Source organism: Bombus bifarius, unplaced genomic scaffold (genome assembly GCF_011952205.1).
Source record: "Bombus bifarius isolate JDL3187 unplaced genomic scaffold, Bbif_JDL3187 scf7180000007984, whole genome shotgun sequence".
Taxonomy (NCBI): domain Eukaryota; kingdom Metazoa; phylum Arthropoda; class Insecta; order Hymenoptera; family Apidae; genus Bombus; species Bombus bifarius.
The window spans coordinates 1197606-1216698 of record NW_022884367.1 but is presented as its reverse complement, the minus strand read 5'-3'; the positions used below and the strand labels follow the sequence as shown (position 1 = coordinate 1216698).

The following is a 19093-nucleotide window of genomic DNA, read 5'->3' as shown; positions in this document are numbered from 1 at the left end:
TGGCGTCCTTCGATTGTTATCCGATTTATAAAATTATTTTCACAATACAAAAATATTAATTAACTAGTTGAAAGAACGACAGAGTTTCATCGTGAACTGCAGTTTATTTATTCGTGGGCGATTTACTGTGTATGACTGTCTTATCAAGAGTCTAGTTAACATTCCAAGAAAAATACGATAAGATGATGTAGGACATAGGATTGTATTTCACCTGTAGCCCGTGACAGTGGGTCAAGGTATATGGGTCACAGCACCCTCATGCGGGTGAGACATCGCTTTATTGTTTGCTTCGATGACTAAAGTAATCAACAGCCTTGCCTTATTTATACTTATCGTCAAGGTCAGATTGTCACCCTGATTTCAACTTTTTCACGGACACGTTTAAGTTTGGCTAATTTCGGCTTATCAAGCAACTATGTACATATTAGTAGTAATAATAAATTTTCTAGGAAAATTACGACCGGTTAGTATTGGGTCATACTCATGATGAATTTAATTGCGTGGCATATGAGATAAGGTTGTGATAGATCGCTGTAGTTCTTATCGCATATCTTTGTGTGGTAATAATGGGCATGTTCTAGGTCAGGACATGATGTAATTAAATTATTAATCTCATTTCATTTTTTTATGTTTTTACGATATATTTAAATTAAGATGTTTACTGCTAATGGTACAGTTGTTGCGTGAAGCACCTGTTACTGATACGAGGGACATATTATTTAAAATATTAGTTCCTCAAATAAAAATATTTCCGATGCAAAGAGAATACCATTGTATTGATTAATCGCAGAACGCTAACTTTTGTAGCTTCTACGAATGATAATATCTTCATCCGTAAAGAATACCTTCTTATTATGGATAATTACATAAATAGATAATACTTAAATAGAGAGATAAATGTGTTATAGCATAAGTATAAAATTCCGAGAAGAATTGTAAATTTTATGAACGTTCGAGTTCTAGAATTATATAGTTCTATGGGTAGAGGAAATATTATGTAATCTTCTTCTGGAAGGAAAGGTGATATGGAGAGAATATATTAGAAAAAATTAAATCTTTGTATTCTGAAATCCATCATTCCAATGAATATGGTAATTCTGGTGTTGATTTTATTTTTTTTCTGACGATGATAATTTAATTTTAAAATGAATATGAACGATTCTCCACCACAGAGACTTCAGTCCCACATTTCGTTCGCCATCCGCGAGTTTCTGTCACATTTTAATAATACAGTTCTTGATATATCCCAAAAGGGGATCGCACAACGAGATCTCCCAGTCTTAAAAACCATACAACAATGTTTTGCATAATGGAAGTGACGTTGGGTTAAGTGTATGGATTCTCTGGGGACTACTTCGAGGGTGACAATGTAGATTTTTACGAAGATTCAAATAAATAGCTTTCAGTAACTACTTCCACTAACTCCAATTTTTTCTCCACGCCTTGCACTTACCAGTAATCGAAGATTATATATTTTTATCGCTCTTTTCTTTTCAATTACATTCTACTTATCTTACGAAAAAATGACCAGATTCCTTACCAAATTCTTACTAAAATTCTCTTGAACGATGCAATGTACATTCAATATTTGACAGGATACTTCATTACTGTCAAGACTGAATAATATCATTCCTACACCTAAGCCCTATTTAAAAAAGGAAGTGCTCAGAGGACTTGGACAAAATTAATAAAAAATACAAATACCGTCGCGAAAATATGAAAATTTTTGCTACGTTTCGAATTTAAATTACATTCGGAAGGCACATCCTTTACCGATCTTCTGAACGTGATCGATTAATTTTCTGATTAAAAAACATGCTAGGGCCATTAAAAGTAACCAGGAGCATTCATAAATTATCGAACACTTTCTTGCATGCGAACGATCTTGCAGTTTTGCTTCTCTGTTTAATCAACGTTTCTCCACTTCTTGCTCCATAAACGACACAATCATCCTGTAAATTGCGCTCGTTCCTTCGTATAAGTCCATTCACTGTAAAATACGTGTGCATCGTTGTGTGTTACCAACACCAAGTGGCAAGGGAGTGCGCAGTTTCTTACCCTGAATAATTGAATTCCAATGTCGAAATGGTGGAACCTCATTACCAGCGAAACTTGTTCGGTATTGAACGTAACGGTACGCCAATCGACATGGACGAATCGCGGCGAAATCAGCAAGAGACAATAATTATTGGACCACATGCGATCAATAGCCACGTGAAAATTACGATTCGAGTTGATAAACCCTAGGGAAACATGCTTCCCCCAAGTGGAGTATAAGTAGTATTTTCTTTTTCTATAGTATATCTCGTTGTATTTTTAAAACGTTACACGTTTAGAAATTCTTTAAACAATATATATTACTATTAACAATTAATAGGTTAAATATTTATCCGTTTAAATATATAAAATTGGTGAAATATATATACAAAATATGCAAATTACAAAATTATTTGTTATAATACTTAATACGTGAAACAAGCTCCCATTTCTTTAGTTATTTTCACGAAAATATCAATTTGCCTCAACATCAAAAAAAAAAATTTTTTTAAATTCCTTCATCTATTACGTTCACACTATCCACTCGAAACAGACAGATAATCAAAACCTATTTAGAGATAATAGCCCAAAAGCTATTATACGAAACTTAAGTGATAACCCCGTTAAAAGGCAACGAATAAACCGGCATAGTGCCTGGAATTTACATAAGATAACAAGAATGATTTTACTCGAGCAATTATGTGAATAATGTTTAGGTTCCAGTCTAACACATGTTGTATAATTAACCAAACACGACTGCAATAATTGTTTCAATGAAGTTACTACACTCTTTCCGGAATACTGAGATTCCGCGTGAAGAAAGATACGATGTGTTTCCGACTAAGTCGCAACTCGTTAAACATTTGCGTTAGCCTTACGAATCTGAAGACAAGGGCAAAAGACTGGTTACATTGACCCGGTTTCAGACCGCAACGGCAACCCACGTAATGTTCTCACAAACTTCTTAGAATCTCGCCTAGTAAAATCTTTACTACTTATGCATAGGGCAAAACTGTTTCATGGACCTACAATAATTTCTGTCGCCGCCTCAAAGTTCTACATGAACTCTGACTTCCTGTCAAAATGAATAATTTTAATGTATAATTCATGCATAATTCATTTAATAAATATAGTTTTCTAATGCAGATTCGTTTCTAGCGTTACATTTTAATTCTTACATTAACGGTTAACGTATAACGTTATTCATAAAACACCCTTCATTAAAAATGAAAATGTTGAATAACATGTAAATGTTGCGTGAACGAAAGGTTAGATAGTTTTAATATCTTTTGGATATGATGGTACACTGTTTCCTTTCACAATTGAGGAGCTGCCTGGAAAAGGAACTCGTGGAACAAGATTGTGATTTGAATGTATTAAAAATTATAGTTGTAGTTATTAGATTGAATCATAAAACGTATGTCAAAAATTAAAACGAAAGCTGCATAAAAGAATATATAGTGTAAGGTGAAAAATAAGTTTTTATTCATACATTTTACGACAGATCGTTCAAATCCTCCAAAATGCATAATATCTCTAAAATTCCTATCGTGAAAAATAAATTGAACTTATAAATTATTAATTATTAAATTAGTCATTTCAATTACACCAACAGTTGTTCTACCGTTAAACACAAAATTTCAGTAACACTCAATCTCTGCCTATCGATATTACCATGAAAAACCTACAGCATGAAGATCTTCACGAACCCACGATCAATGAAAAGACCTGCTCCACTTGATAAGCGAAACCCTTCCAATTAGTGTGTCTCAACTACACACGCGTCTGACAGTGTTCGGTCGTTGGAAAACAATAGCGACGGCGAGTCGTGAAGAATTTCGTCTGACGAAAGTGACATTGATCCAGTCTACCGGATCTTCGAAAGGAAGGAAAGAAGGACGGGTACGAAAGGGTCTGAAACGTAGGAGGAGACAAAAACTGTTGCGGTGGTGGTGGTGCGGATTGACATTGGTCGTTACTCGGTCTCTCGCACACATAAATTCTACATATTCGTTTACTCATGGGACATTGTTATTTTTGCGTGTGTATCAGTGATAAGCGAGTGTGCAGGTGAGACAACGCCGCGTACACGAATACTACGGTTGATTTAAACGCTGTCACATGCAACATCTGCCAATGCAAACGCACCACTCAAGGTTGACGATCCCCACCGACCAGCGTAGGTCGGTTTCTTCAATAGTTATAATTTACTATAAAACGGCAAAACGGCCACGGTACCTTTAGACTTTTCACGCCTGGCATAGGCACGTGCACGAGCAGTAAGTACCTTACACCGATATCGTACAGCACACGAGAGATCGAAATCCCGCCTGTGTGTGTCCGCTCGTCGACTACCAGCAAACCGAACGCACGCTGCATATGCCATTCGGGACACGCGATATGTCGAACCACGCGACAATGCAACGAACACTCGTCGTGATCCTCCTCTGGATAAGTTGCTGCAGCCATGCGTTCCCGCGAGTGGTGAGTTACGTTCTTGTATTCTGTTCTTTTTTCTTTTAATTAGTTATCCTTATCCGCGACGAAATGGATTATATATTAGTTATAATTAGTTATAACAAAGTAACCTACCTGTTCATAATGAGTTTGAAATGATTTCCTATTTGGGCTTTTTGCTTTTCTCACATTAATCTTCAATCGGTGCATACTACTAACGTATTGGATCATAAGTCGATACGCTACTCTGTTGGGTCATAAGTAGGTTGAATCATAAGTAGAATGAGGACGATTATGCGTGTAGAGGAAATTTAAATATGAGAAAATATACGCTAGGTAAATATTTATATAGACCCTGGCTTTTTAATTATATTGATAAAAATATGAAATATGAAATTGCATAAACATTTGTAGTTTAGTTGTAGAGGGCCAGTTTAAATTGACCATAGATTTGAATTGGGTTATTTAAATGGTGTTCTATGTCTTACACGATAAATACGATCGATAGTCTGTCTTAAATGAAACATCAAATTAATTAGTTTCTGCTAAACACTTATAGGTCGTCTATGATGTATTTACTTTAATTGAAGTTTAATAGATTGTTTTGATGTCGTGGCATGTCAATTATGAAATCCCATAATTATTTAACTTTTGTATTTAGGTGACAAGGAACAAGGAGAAGAACCTGCCAGCATCAAACGTTCAAACACACTACAACATTACGAGCGCCGAGGTCGACGATCTATCGGCGATAGACGAGGTGTCTTACATCGATTTCAATTCAACTTCTTCGATTCCATCAAAGAGGCCGAACATCTGCAACGACTGTGGTAATTAAGAACGCTGTAATAAGAGCGATAGACTGTATGAGTGCCATGGCACGATTTATCCCACATTTTTCAAAAGGAGAAAATGTCTGCGACTACTTTCAATAAGACCATTGATGGAAATAAACAAGAAATTTCCTAAAAAAGAACAATTAAAAAACGTATAAATGTTTGATGTCAGCGACTAAATAATTAAAAAACCATCGTAATTATTTGCAATTCACGCTAAATTCGTTTTTCAATTTTTACTTAAACACGTAGGATGATTATTATTATATAAAAATTGTGTTATAACTATTATGGATTTACTTGTATCCTGAGAATTTTATAATTTACATATATCGCAGAATTAGTTTTTAAATCACATGAAATACAACTCAGGATCAAAACAGGATCAATATCGATTACTATGAGAATTAGTCAAATGTCAATATTAAAATAGCAACAATAATAACGAATATAAATTCACATTTATTTTACATATCTTACAACTTTCATTCGATGCATGCTGTAGAATTTATTTTTACATCATATTACACAAGATGTTTTCTTAAATTCTCTCAACATATTAATCCAGCCAGTATCGATCAAAATCATTATAACAGTTACTGTAACATCTTCATAGATGTAAAACAATAATTACGATGAATGTAACAATTGCGGAAATATTATATTAGATTAAGAAAGATACAAACATATGTATTTGGAATGGCGTAAAAAAATAAGCAACCACATTTCGCCTGTGGACCGATTTCTACGTACCTGTTGCAGTTTGTGGCGTGGGTCGGAAAACAAGGATCGTCGGTGGGAACGTGACGAGCGTTTACGAATATCCATGGATTGTTAGCCTGAGCAAACAAGGCACATTTTACTGTGCCGGTAGTTTAATCACGCGGAAACACGTACTCACAGCGGCTCACTGCTTATCTGGGTGAGTATCATCTCTCTCTCACGCGAAATATTTTATAATATGCCTGCATACATGTATTCGTTAATTCGCTTTAATCCCTTTAGTCAATTTATCAAATTAATTTAAAAAAAAGAAAGAAGTTAAAGAAATTGCACGGAGTAAATCGGTTTGTTAAATTAAACAAAACTAAACGGATTGTTAAATTTTAGCAGTACGTGCTCCTGCATACGTTTTACCCACTTTGCTTTTATTTTACTTAGATGCTGAATTGAAGAACGTTGTTCACCGTGTAGTGAAAATGATGCTTGTGATAATTATCGTGAGTTTATTGGTGATATATATGGCACGGAAATGTGTGAAATTCGATAAAATTTCGTCAATTCCATTAGATCTTAAATTACATAAAGTAGATTGCTTTTCGCAAATCCATCTGTTTCTGAAAACGTGTAAAAGTTTCTTTGTCAAGCTAATACGATTTGGAAATGAAATTTTAACTTTTCCTTCCTTTTCTTGTCTATCTTGTTAATACAAAATATGAGGCGAAGAAATGTTGAAAGTTCTTCGTCAGTTCTCTCTCTCTCTCTCTCTCTCTCTGTTTGCAGTAACGATGTTTCAAGTTCGTTACGATGATACTAATTTAACTTCGTTTGTTGAAATGATACTTTCATTTCAACTTTCATCGGTGCATTTAATTTTAAAAGTATATGTACTAAATGCTAACTGACAGCGATAAGATTAAAATGCTCTTCTTTTTTTTTAATGAAACGTCATTGGAAAATTTGTATTTTCAATGTTTCCGTAACTGTGTTAATAAATTCCAGATTCGACAGAAGAAGTATCAAACTCGTCCTGGTAGACAATGATCGGACGAAATTGGACAAAAATGCCATAATTCGCCGCATCAAGTCTGTCGTTATACATGAAAATTTTCATACATACACGTACAATAACGATATTGCTATTATCGAAATGGATCGAGCAGTGAATGTAAATGGTATCGTGCGTACTGCCTGTTTGCCTGAAGACAGTAAGTATACTTCTGTCGTTGGATTCAATAAATCATGCAATAGCCAGACGAACGATTTATATTGAATTGAAAAATATACTAAAATGAAATATAACATACAAATTAAAATAACATTTCTGCGAGTTACTGATAACTACAAGAACGTAAAATAGGAAATAGAGAATCGAACTATTTTTTCTGAATAATTCGCATTTTAATATGAAACAAGTCAAATTCTTCGTAAATATTTCATAAATATAAAATTGTATTAAGCGTAAAAAAATTGATAAGACAAAAGTTAGCTCATTACGTTAGTTTTCATTTTTAATTTCGAATATTGTCCTGTTTTAGTTTTATTTACTTTTACTATTGCATGGTTCTGCTTAATAATTTTTTTATTAAATTTGTCGACTTGCGAAAACATGATTTCGTGAAAATACACGGTATCATGTACTGAATAAACGTAAGATTCGTATATCTTGTAGAAGCTATCGACTACACTGGTGCAACTGCCACGGTGATTGGTTGGGGTCGAACGGGAGAGAGCGAACCAGTGAGCAATGAATTAAGAAGAGTCAATCTCCCAATTTTATCGCAGGAAGAATGCGATCAAGCAGGTTACCAGAAGAATCGAATCAGTGAAAATATGTTTTGTGCAGGATATTTAGCGGGTGATCTCGATGCTTGCTTTGTAAGTATCCGATTAGACAAAAATCGTACCGCATATTAAATGCTTTGCAAATTTCATAAATATGGCATATGTGTTGCATATTTCAAATAAATGTTTATATTTTTTGCAAAATAATATTATATTTATCATAATTATTGCGAAATAATATATATAAAAAGAACATACGAAACAATATTTTATAATCTGAATTATCCTGCTACTATAACGTTATGTCATAGGGTGATAGCGGTGGTCCTCTGCATGTAAAAGGAACATTTGGACATTTAGAAATAATTGGTAATATTATCATTCATCATTTATTACAATTTCAAAATTATTTGCTACTTATCCACTATCTCTGTTGTTATTCGTATTTATATTAATCTATAATTTATAATACATTAATACACATTGTATCGCATATATAAATTATTTTTGTTGCTCAGGTATCATCTCATGGGGTCGTGGATGCGCAAGACCAAACTTCCCAGGAATTTACACAAAGTTAACAAATTACCTCGGGTGGCTTAAAGATCATTTAGATGACGAATGCGTATGCCCACCACCTCGTCGACATTAATTTCCTTCTTTAAACATAGTTACTAATATGATAAGTATATACATGTTATCTTAGGGACACACATGCCTTTCGAACACTATTAATACGACGCTTTTAATCGCATTAAGACATTCAAACAGTACGGTCAGTATTAAGACGAAGTAGAAGAACATTCGGTAATTAATTTTCCTCTGACAAGTTCACGAATATTTGCATATTTGTCTGTTGCTCGCGACCTGACTGCAAATAGTTATAGAATATGTACAATCGAGCCATCGTAGCCTATTATTAATTTATTGCAATTGTTTGTTCAATTGCATGTAGCTGAGGTGATCTAGTCCAGTGTATACATATATACATGAAGAAGTTCCGATTTTCTGTGATGTCGCATTTTCTGTATGAAACAGTTGTTGAATAAAGAACATGTTTATCAATAGTTGAATATTGTTTTTGAAGCCTTCCAGTGTAAACCGTAGTACGAAGAATTTAAATTATTATACATTTAATACTTCAAACTATTACATAAAATAAATAAAATTATAATGAAATTACAGAAGAACAAAACTGAATAATTTCGTAAACATAATATTTCTCCTGCTCTTATACCACTTTAATATCTTTGAGCAATAACTTTAGAATGATAATATATTTTACTATTGACCGTGTTGTCATTGATGTAATCAATCCAAATCTATGGAATTGAGAAAATAATTCTTCTAGAAATTCATAAATTATTGAAACATTATGATCATAATTAGAAATTCTTAAGCTTCGCGTAATTTTCATCCGAAGTTTGATCACGGTGAACGCATCGATCGTACTTGCGGACTAATTATGAGAACAAAAGCTCCGTCAGGAACAAACCGGTAAAACCTAACGATTGCTGAAAGAATGGCTCGAAAAAAAAGGCTGGACATCGCAACGAGATGTCAGATAAACGACAGTCCTCGATCGAGATGAACAGGCAATAACAGAAACCGGGTCAGTAGACAGTAACGTTTTGCTTTCAACGGTGAATGTGGGTTAGTGAAACCTCCAGTCGTTACCAACGACTCTTAATTCTTCCCGAAATGAAACAAGGAATCCCAACTCTTCGGGCTTATTAAATAAAAATAACTTTCAAAACATTTTGTTACATTGCACATTTCATAAGAATGATAAAATGTTTGTAAAAAGTAAAGTTAATCTGTATTATTAGTTGATAATTACTAATCATTGTCATTTATACAGATTGTTCTTTTATATGATTTAAAGCTTCCTTATGAAAAGTTCCTAAAGTTTTAATCATGTATCACGATGAAGATAGAATATTGTAAAAAGTAGAATTATCTTTGGTAATTGTTTTATATTTATTAACGATGACAAGGAAAATTTCTCTTTAGTTCGTGAGAAATTTTTCATTCTGTGAATTATTAAATTTTAACGCGTCTCTTCTCCGGATTTTCAATAATTTATTACAGCAAGAACTAGGAACTTGGTACTACGTAAAATATTTGGAACTGTTGGGTAATTCATAAAGTGAAATTCGTACAATGCTTTTACTCCGGGTCACACAATAACCTTTAGTTTATAAGAAATTCTTTATTCTTTGAATTACTGTATTTTGATGCAATTCTTCTTTCAGAACTTTAACTGCTTATTATACGAAGGATAAAGATATAACATTATAAAAAATACACGAATATTAACCTGATGAATAAAAAATACCGATTTTTATTAGACAAATCATAAAGAAGAATACCTATATAATAAGGTTGGTAAGAAAATTTATGTATTTTACAATTTTTACACCAATATACCTTCAGAAAACAATTTAAGAAGCCTTAAGAAACGCTATACTATTTACAGATACTCCTAATTTATAATAAAAAAGATACTTAAAGGAAATACAATATAATTTTCAAATAAAAGTTCTACAAAATGTTCTACTAAACCGAGTCGTTGTCAACGAAATCACAAAATACCGATTGAAAAACAACCCTGGTAGAAATTCTTGGGAACAGGAACTCTTATTATACGTCGTAGAAAGCACATGACGGTCAGAGGGCAGATATAAAGTAAACGCAAAGCCCTGAGTGCTCCAGCAGCAAGGAACTTTTTTAATAACATCTTCCCATGACAGAACTCATATTCACCGCGTGATTTCATTTGTCAAGGATAGAAACACATTTACGTCGCCATCCGTCCAGTCAGCCACTAGAAGAGAAATTTTTTGAAAGGGCACCGGAAACGTGTCTCTTTTATATTTCACCGAATGGTCAAATCGAATCGTACGAACAAAAGTAACCGATTTCCACAATGCGATCATCTCAAAAGTATATCTGCAGATAGTTGCTTTCAGTGTACCGTCGATGGAAGAGTTGTAAAATAATAAAATCGAGTGGATATTAAGATTCCTGTATTTTAAGTGGCAAAACAATAATTTCGAATATATGTCGGGAGATAAAGTTCGAGATTTAGGTGAAGATTATACTTCAGAATTGTTTTCTTTCTGCGTAATATATTATACCGGTATAAATTATTACGTATTATTAAATTATATGAAAATATACAAATTTGTATATAACATATGCATAATCGGGAAAGCATATTCTTCAATAAGAATTTTTCACGTATATATATATTCCAACGAAATTAGACATATCGATTCACGAATGAGTTTTGTAATAGCGGTTCATGAAAGATTGGAGTTAGGAAAAATCAAAGTGCTTATATAAGATATATACGACTGTAGCTATAGCTAGATTGCTCGATTCATATCAGGAATTAATATTCGACCTCATTATATCTCTCTTAAGCATACCTATCACGATCGTCGTTCTTCATCGCGAACGTCTTATTCACGTAAATATAAAAAATCACTAACTTTATTAGAGTATTTAGAAAATTCGTAGCAGAATTAAAAGAAACTCTCAAGCCAATATATTGTTATAGAATTAATCTTTTATGGAATAATATAAGGTCTGTTTTTTTTTTTTTTTATGACTTTAGTCACACTTTTCCAACGAACTATATTTATCTTCTACAGCAATTTTTCGTCACTGGAAAAATTGCATAGAAACAAAAATAAATGATCGTGATACTGTGATACATTCCATGAAGTGAGTGAAACATTCATCTAATGTTCAACGTTTTCTCGTTGAAAAACGAAATCTTATTAATTAATCGATTCCGATTTCTCTTTCCAAGAGTAGCATAAGTTTCAACTTAACGTTTTAGTATTTAATAGAAATTTTTGACAAATCATCCTCCTTCAATATCGTATAAGATATACAATATATTTACTATCGAAAATGTTACGAAATTTTTCAACAATTCAATACATCGGTGTCAAAGTATCGTTGATAGTTAGATACTTGCATATCTTTCATTCGCAGAATTTATTTCTAGAATTTTTAAAATTCTAACCTCGAGAGATCGCTTAAAATGTTTCAAGTCTCGAATTTCTAACATTTACAACTGAAATGTTAAACAATTCCATGGCCTGTCGAAAGTAATTGCCATTGGAATATCAAACAGTTTCAAATTCTCGTTTTCTATTTTAAAAAAGTTCCTCTGTGTATTAAATCGAACGATCGATACAATTTTAATTTTAATTGATATCGTAATTAGTAAACAGCAAATTTTTATGCAAATTTCCATGAATATAACCGAAAAAAGGGACTTTAAATAGAAAGTTTTAAAATTAATTACATCATAAATTAATTAACAAAATGAACACTTCTCCTACTTTGGATATTTTATATATATTTTTTATTATACATATTTGGATATTTTATATACTGTTGCATGTTATTCCACGTTCTCAAATTTTTTAAAATTTCCATAAATATATGAACATTCACAACCTATACATAGAAAATTCGAAGGTGCAAGAACGCGCACAATTCTCACGTAATATGCAAAAAATATAAAAATATAAATTATCAAGAGTAAATTACTCGTTACAAGATTAGCAGGTAAAACAACATGTCTACATCCCACATTTTTAGTCATCCTCGTGAAAATATGAATTAAAATAACTACCTACAGCCTCGTAATTAGGTAGATTTTGAAATAAATTTCTATTTAGATTGCAGACATAAAGATCCGCAGTTTGATAATCGCACGTTAATTAAAATTAACCTAGATATTTTCTAAGTCTAAATCTTAATTAACTATCAATATTTTTAATGAATCAAGTGCAAATGTTATACAGCATCGAATAGTCGGAAGACACGGTGCCATATAACAAATCTGGGCAGTCGCGTGACACGAATTCACGTCCATCTTGCCAATTTCGAAACGAGAGGATCATGTGCGATCGGCATCGCATACTGAATGGGAAGAGCAACAGGACATAGTGAAAGAACTTTCTTCGAGAGTGAGTCGAACACTCGGTGTTGGTCTTGGTCTCGGCCAGTCTGACGTCTTCGTGGAAGCGCGGTGAAAGCGTCTGCACCACGTCCGCCCGATCTCCAGCAGCCTCTCGATTAAATCTAGGGGCAAATGTGAAGAAGACGAAGAAGAAGGAGGAGAAAGAAATCGAAGGAACAGTGGAAGGTGTGCCGGTACGCGATAGAATGCACTATCATGGAAAATTCAGTGAATACATGGAGTGTCTAGGAAGGTTCGTCGACGAATGGAAAGACCTTCTACCGTGACATTTCTTCACAGTCGCTAACCGAAAGATGTTTCGACAAACCATATCGCACGAAATATGGACTTTCGGATTAATCTTGTTATTTTTCGCTCATGTGACATGTTTGAATGTGAAGTTCCTGCAAAATAATTCGTTGACCACGTCGAATTTTAGTGTAAGTAATAAATTTGATAGTGAAACTGAAGATTACGAGTGACGTTTAATAGCTGTTGCTAGTTACTAGAGTTTCAGACCTGTTGGTGGAGTTATCGTAAATTTTATTTGAATTCGGAAGAACTTGTATAACATGCCTATGAAAATGAAGAGAAGTATTTTAAATATCTCGGTACATATCTACATACAGATCGAAGAACGTAATGGACGAATTATATATTCATAAAATTCATCTCCTTTGCATTTATTGTTGGAGTTATTAGAAATCTTCCTGTACTTCGGAAGACTTCGTGTAAGACGCTCATGAATAATTTCAAATATTTTAGTAGAACGAGGAATGTAATTGAGGAATTATAGATTTATGAAATTCGCGTCTCTTTTACACTTATTATTCGATGCATTCATGAACAATTTCAAATATTTCATTGCTGATCTAAGAATATAATTGAAAAATTATTACATATATGTCTACGAAATTGAGGATAATTTTCAATCACGCTTTTATACTCGCGATACTTTTACTAGAATCAATTTTCTGAATATTATATTTATGAGTAATATACAAGATTTTTAGTTTGTTCGTGTAGAATCGATTTTAGCGACGCAGGCCTTGACCCATAATTCGGATCGTGGTCACTTTCCCCGATCGTTCTTCTTGCTTATTCGAAATGGAGAGTGAACGTACAGCCGAAGAATGATCGATGCATTTTTTTTCAGACAACGAATTCGACTCGCAATCGAAAGGGCAAGTTCCTGTTTGATGAATTATTCGGCCTTGACATAAGTAGCAGCTTGGATGACGATGATGCTGTGTCAAGGAATTGTACATGCGGTAAGGTTATACTGTATGCTAGATACGACACTTTCTCCTTCTTCCTTTTTGTGTATTTTATTTTCTACTTGAAACTACGCATTTTTAGAAATTGTTCGTGATTTTGCAGAAAAGATTATTAATGATGAAAATATTCTCGGCAACGTTCTTTGAATTATAGCTGTACATCAATCAAGAAACGGTAAAAGCACAGTAGAAAGTTGTAAAATAAATTATGTTAAATATATCAGTTTGATATAATCATTTTAAAAATATATGATAACGTTAAACGAAAAAAAATTTCTTAAACCTATTTATTTTACGATAATAATAATTTTGTTAAAAATATAAATTATTCTAACAAACATTAGATTTATTGATATTCTATACATTAGAAATGTATGGATTTTACACGGATAAAAGATGTAGAGAGAGGGAGAGAGCAGTTAATTTAAATTCAATATTTTAGTAATTAGAAATAACAAAATTAACAGAAAATACTAATAATAGGAATTAATAAATAAAATAGTAACTTTAACAATATGAAATTAAGATGAATAATGGAAGGAAGGGATCAAGTCCGGAACAAATAGATACAGAAAGAGGATTTAATGAACAGGTAAAATATATCTAACTTAAACAAAACCGTATACCTTGTTTCTTATTAAAATCTTCATTATAATAGAAAGAGAATAATAATATTAAAAATCTAAATTACGTGAGTAAAATCTCAAATCGATTCACCTGAAGATACAACATATCTAGAAACTAGTTTCACTTCCGTGGATCTTGACAAGCAAAGAAAAAAGTGGGTAGGGGGAAGAAAGAAATCTACGAACTAGTTTTCACAGCGTTCTATCTGTCTTGCCTCTTCCTCATCGGCAAGGAACGAAAGTGCGATCGAAAAATCACTTTCCCCCACGCGACTTTGCAAACTTATTACATCACGTGACGGAATTTACACTTGACCATGTCCAGTGTAATAACGTCAGTCGGTACCTACATATGATTGCGTGCTAGACTACCGATGTAACAGTTTACGGTAGAAAGCGTTCCTCACTATTTCCGGCTCCTGCAGCGATTGACGGTGACACGTAACAAGCAATAATGAACGATGAATTGCTTTTCAGAATGCGGTATATCCAATCAGGAGGACCGAATCGTTGGTGGGCAACCAACAACCCCAAACAAATATCCATGGGTGGCGAGACTCGTATACGAGGGTCGCTTTCATTGCGGAGCCAGCCTCGTTAACAATGATTACGTTCTTACCGCTGCTCACTGTGTACGTAGGTAAGTTTCTTGGACTCCATAGAATTTTGTTATGTTCTTATTTTCCTCCCTTTGAAACTTTATTATTACAGTGCCTCTTAAAAATGTTTGAACATTTATCGTATAAAAGTTTTTACGTATACTGTGTATTTTATTTTATGTATACTGCTAGTAATTAAAAGCATTAGAACGAGCGCCAATGATTAATACGAATTGGATACATTTTATTGGATATTTTTATTTTGTAATTATCTCATTATAAATCTTTTGTTTCGTTCGTCTGTTATTCAATCCTGTCTTATGACGCGATCAGTATTTTATACTGCCAATAAAATTTCAAAATGTTATAATACACATAGTATGTTCATGAAAGGTTTCTATAACTGCTACGCAATTGTGTAGATACCTTTATTGAGCTTTTCCAACTTCCCACGTACGGAATGTTGTTGCAAGAGAGAACATGTTAAAAATTATTGTCAGCTCTTTCCTTTCTATGAAACTTTTATTATTACGTAGGATAGTTTGCTAAAATTGGAATGGAATATATTATGTAATACGGGAATATTGTTTCAACGATAGCGTTTTAAAGTTTCTATAATTTTTCTTGTGTAAGTCTTTATGTAGGATAAAGGAAAGTATGACCGTTATTGAAATAAAAACATGCTGAATGAGCAGTCCTTTTCTTTTTCTGAACTTTGTTATTTTGTTGAACTCTGTTGGATTATTTGAAATGAGATCGTTAACTGTCCAGAAGTTTTAGTATTTTAACTTACTTCACTTTTATTCTTGACTCCTATTTATTTGAAATTATATTTAGTACTACAACAAATTATAATTTCTTTTTAAGAATAAAATCTATCCAAAAACTAAATTTATTATATATCCAATGATGAACGAAAAATCATAAAAAATAAATTAGTCATCAATAAGAGATTAAAAAGAGATTAATTCGTTCTCTGGTTTTCGATATTTCATCAATAGGTTTCCGATATTTTGGTCTCCGCTTAATAAAAAAGCATTGAAGAATGTATAAAATTTTTTTTCTCGCCATAATATATGAAATGTCACTTGTTTTTCAGATTAAAACGGTCGAGGATCCGCGTGATACTTGGTGATTACGACCAACATGTGAATACCGACGGAAAAGCCATAATGAGAGCAGTGAGCGCTATAATTCGTCACAGGAACTTCGACATGAATTCGTACAATCACGACGTTGCCTTATTGAAACTTCGCAAATCTGTGAAATTTTCTAAAACTGTCAAACCAGTATGTTTACCTCAAAAAGGTAATAAAAAGAAAAGGTAAAAAGAGATGAGCAATTGTACGTTTGTTAATGTTTGAGAATATTTAATTCTCCTTAATAAAATTATTACTGATATTAGAGAGTATTTTGAATGAAAATTACGATGTGTCCAGAAAAATGTTGCACAAAAAATAGGATTTCCTCTCGGTACTATTTTTAAATAGAATATAAAATTAAACACAAAATATCCGGAACATACAATTTTTTTATATTTCTTCCATTAAATATTCTACGTTGCCAGATCGAAATTTTAACAACGTTTTGAGCGATGTTCCAAAAATATATACAAGTGCATTCACCTTTTGTTACAATGGGCCATGTTAACATAAGAGATTAGCACTTTTGCAACCGATGATGTTTGCTACGCGTTTTCGTCAAGTGTATAGTGTTAGTTAAATTTTTTTGGAAGCCAAACCCAAAAATTCAACTGATGCAACAACACGTTTCTTAATATAAAAAAGACTAGAAAATAATAATAAATATTTAACTTTGTTAAATTAAATCATCGTTCTTTTTCTAAAATACCCAAATTTGGGAAGTGAATTGATTTAATAATTGAAATAAGAACTTGGAAAGTAACTTAGTTTATTCGTGATTAAATTTAGCATTTGATAGTTAAAAACAAAAATTTACAAAAGAAATTTACAAAATAATTGCAATAAAATAACTTAATTAATGTTAAGGATTGCCTAGACCTTTCTCTTATAAAACACAAAAATTCATTGAAATAATTTCAGGTAGCGATCCGGCTGGTAAAGAAGGCACCGTGGTAGGCTGGGGGCGGACATCTGAAGGAGGTGCGCTTGCTGGACAAGTCCATGAAGTACAAGTGCCGATATTAAGTTTAATACAGTGCCGTAAAATGAAATATCGCGCTAATCGAATCACGGAAAACATGATCTGTGCTGGTCGAGGCAGTCAGGATTCTTGTCAAGGAGATAGTGGCGGACCTTTACTTGTGCACGAAGGCGACAGGCTTGAAATAGTTGGTAAGAAATTACTACAGCATCCTGTTTATCTTTTAACGTGCTCACTTTCGAATTATCAAGATGTATCTGTCAATATACTTTTCAATACAGGAATAGTGTCCTGGGGTGTTGGTTGCGGAAGACCAGGATATCCTGGAGTATACACCAGGGTAACTAGGTACCTGAATTGGATCAATACGAATATGAAAGAAGGATGTATATGTACAAATTAAAAATGATCGAACGACCATCAACAACCATAATTGTACAAAGAATTTGTGAGACTATCTTCATAGGAAGCAATAATATTTTATAGTTCTATGTAATTATTTATTAATTTTCAAGCGTGTCTGTTGAGAATCGTTGTATTTTTTTACTAGTATGGTTTTACTAATTGATTAGGTATAAAATAGAAAATTACTTTAAAATGTATATAGTTATAAGCCTGCCACGTCTTTTGAATCATCTTCGATGTAATCGTGATTCTTATCTTTAAAAAACATTTTCTAATATAAAAGAATCGTTGCTCATGTTCCATTCGTAGCAAGACTAAAGTCACAAAACTATAAGAAACTGTTACAAACTAGCGATTTAGTGATTCAGTTAATTGTTATTATCATATAAAGTTATTTTATACGTGAACGATAGATGTTACTACTTTTTTATATTTTTTATATCATGTACGTAATGCATTAATGAACTGTGACGTTAGAATAATCATTTAATAGTAACAAAGAAGAGATATTTTAATTTACCGCGCTAAATAAAAGTATTTATTTAAAAAAAACCAATCGTTCTTAAAGAAATGTAGAAAATAAGAAAACAACATTGAACTTCGTTTAGTAAGTTATTATACGTTTTAATTAAATTAGTAATCTGTAATGGAGATTTTTTGTTTAATTCTATAATAAATATCTATTTTTCGTTTTCATTTGTTTTCAATAAAACGTAATTGCACCCTGAAATTTCTGATTTTATATATATGTTTTCAAAATGTAATATATATGAATATTGTATAATTCGAAGTATGCTGGTGTCACACCTTTTGTTGCGTGAATGGCAGCTGAACGTTGCTAGAATAATTATCAGTAACGGTTTTCTGTCGAACCACGATTAAATTAATGAAGCTAACATTCTACTGAAATCAGGACGACAGCGTGTGCATTGATGCACCGTGTATGTATCTTTCAATTTAGTACTCAATGATATAACGTTTGCTATGTAAATGTATATATATCTATATCCAAGGTAACACAATAGCTTAACATTGATATTGGAACTGCTTGCGAGAGATAAATTTCACTTAAAAAGTCTCACGTAACGCTTAAAATGTATACTAATACAATTAATTTTGAGATGTAATTTAAATGAGTTTCAACAGTTCAAATATTGTAATTGAAAATTCAAATGATATTCAATCTTCTTTCTTATATTTCTTTTAATTTCAATTTTTCCCTCAAGTATTAGTATTTTCA

At 32.6% G+C, this 19093-nt stretch overlaps 2 protein-coding genes across 2 annotated transcripts; both read left to right on the top strand.

Annotated features, from left to right (window-relative positions):
* The first annotated feature begins 3988 nt into the window (after positions 1–3988).
* Positions 3989–8881, top strand: LOC117204919 (trypsin 3A1-like). Its single transcript, XM_033442843.1, has 7 exons — positions 3989–4521; positions 5156–5324; positions 6093–6252; positions 7053–7258; positions 7723–7928; positions 8147–8204; positions 8354–8881. The coding sequence occupies exons 1-7, from the start codon at positions 4417–4419 to the stop codon at positions 8485–8487; spliced, it is 1038 nt and encodes a 345-aa protein (XP_033298734.1). The 5' UTR covers positions 3989–4416; the 3' UTR covers positions 8488–8881.
* Positions 8882–15083: 6202 nt separating this feature from the next.
* LOC117204924 (trypsin-1-like) lies at positions 15084–18095 on the top strand. Its single transcript, XM_033442849.1, has 4 exons — positions 15084–15365; positions 16424–16632; positions 17388–17639; positions 17730–18095. Exons 1-4 carry the CDS (start codon positions 15187–15189, stop codon positions 17849–17851), a joined length of 762 nt encoding a protein of 253 aa, XP_033298740.1. The 5' UTR covers positions 15084–15186; the 3' UTR covers positions 17852–18095.
* The last annotated feature ends 998 nt before the right edge of the window (positions 18096–19093 follow it).